Source organism: Otolemur garnettii, unplaced genomic scaffold (assembly GCF_000181295.1).
Source record: "Otolemur garnettii isolate 467f Iridium unplaced genomic scaffold, OtoGar3 scaffold00016, whole genome shotgun sequence".
NCBI classification, from domain to species: Eukaryota; Metazoa; Chordata; class Mammalia; order Primates; family Galagidae; genus Otolemur; species Otolemur garnettii.
The window spans coordinates 24261015-24262225 of record NW_003852411.1 but is presented as its reverse complement, the minus strand read 5'-3'; the positions used below and the strand labels follow the sequence as shown (position 1 = coordinate 24262225).

General features: G+C 42.4%; 1 protein-coding gene across 1 annotated transcript in view; it reads right to left on the bottom strand.

Moving 5' to 3' along the window:
* Positions 1-1211, bottom strand: part of ADCY10 (adenylate cyclase 10) — a 64266-nt gene that overhangs the window by 28496 nt on the left and 34559 nt on the right. The window contains 2 exon segments of the mRNA XM_023510783.1: positions 17-49; positions 90-368. Of these exon segments, the coding sequence (XP_023366551.1) occupies positions 17-49; positions 90-368 (312 nt within the window).

Sequence of the window (1211 nt, the reverse complement as noted above, 5' to 3'; positions counted from 1 at the left end):
GATCAGTTCCTACTACCTAGCATGGATCAATTATTTTTTTCTAGATGTCCTTTAAGAGGAAATATGGGTCACGTCCAGGTGCTACTCACCCATCCCTTCGTTTGGCTTCAGAGACAAGGAGCGATAATGCACCTCAAATGAGGCCACGTTCTTTTTCAGGGCCATTCGGAGATCCTTCCCATTCCGGAAACAATCAAAAATGTTAGATTCTACTAGGGTTGCCAAGGCATTGATCATCATCTTCATGTTCCAACAAGGGAGAATCTCAAACAACAACTCTGTCGTGAAGGTCAGGCCAATGATGGCAGCACATCTCACCAACATTTGGTGGGGCAGGCTCATGCTGTCCAGCTGGACCAGAGAGATTTCTGCAGGTAGAAAGCCACACAGTAGAGAACTAGTTATCTGTCTTTATTAAATCCATTCCAGAGGCGGACTGGACAACCAATGGTGCACTACAGTTCTTGTTCACAGAAATCCAGCTAAGCTAAGTCAAAGGAAGTATTTGCATGATACCTAATTCATATATAGCACTTGTGCTGAGATTACAAAAGATGCTGATGCTATGGAATAAAAGGACAAATGGCACAATGATCAGACAAAGATAATGATTGATTTCTTGGTGTTCTACTTTTGTGTTACAGTGTGACAAAGGTATATGAGGTGAGGAGAGGTCACTGCAGGCCACAGTAGTCAGAGGAGCAGGCCCTACTATATAAGAGTTCTTAATGTCCCTAGCTCGTCTTTCTGTATTTTCTCTCCTGGCTCCTCTTTCTCCTGGAAACACCTAGCAATAAGTCTTCGCCTTACTCCAGAGATGCTTTCAATCTCATGATGCACATTATCTTTTCTATGACAGGACTAAGTTTCAGAAGTTCATAGCTCCTACCCCAACTTCTCCTCTAAGCTTGAGTATCCTAGCTCTGTAGTTTCCTGAATCTTCTGACCAGGATGTCTGCCCACTAGGGACAAAATCTGAACTTCTCAAGTTGCCCCCAGAACTCAGTAGAAGCTAAGCTAGTTTACCTTCTCACTTTAGTAGACACAGGGAAGGAAACATAAGGATGCTCTTTTGGAGACTGAGAACCTTGAGGTATCCCCCAGTCATCCTCCTAAACATTTAAAGTCGTTTATGGAGGGCATAACTGGGAGCTGAATGTATACTAGAACATTCCCCGAAATTCATTTTTCTTTTTTTTTTTTTTTTTTTT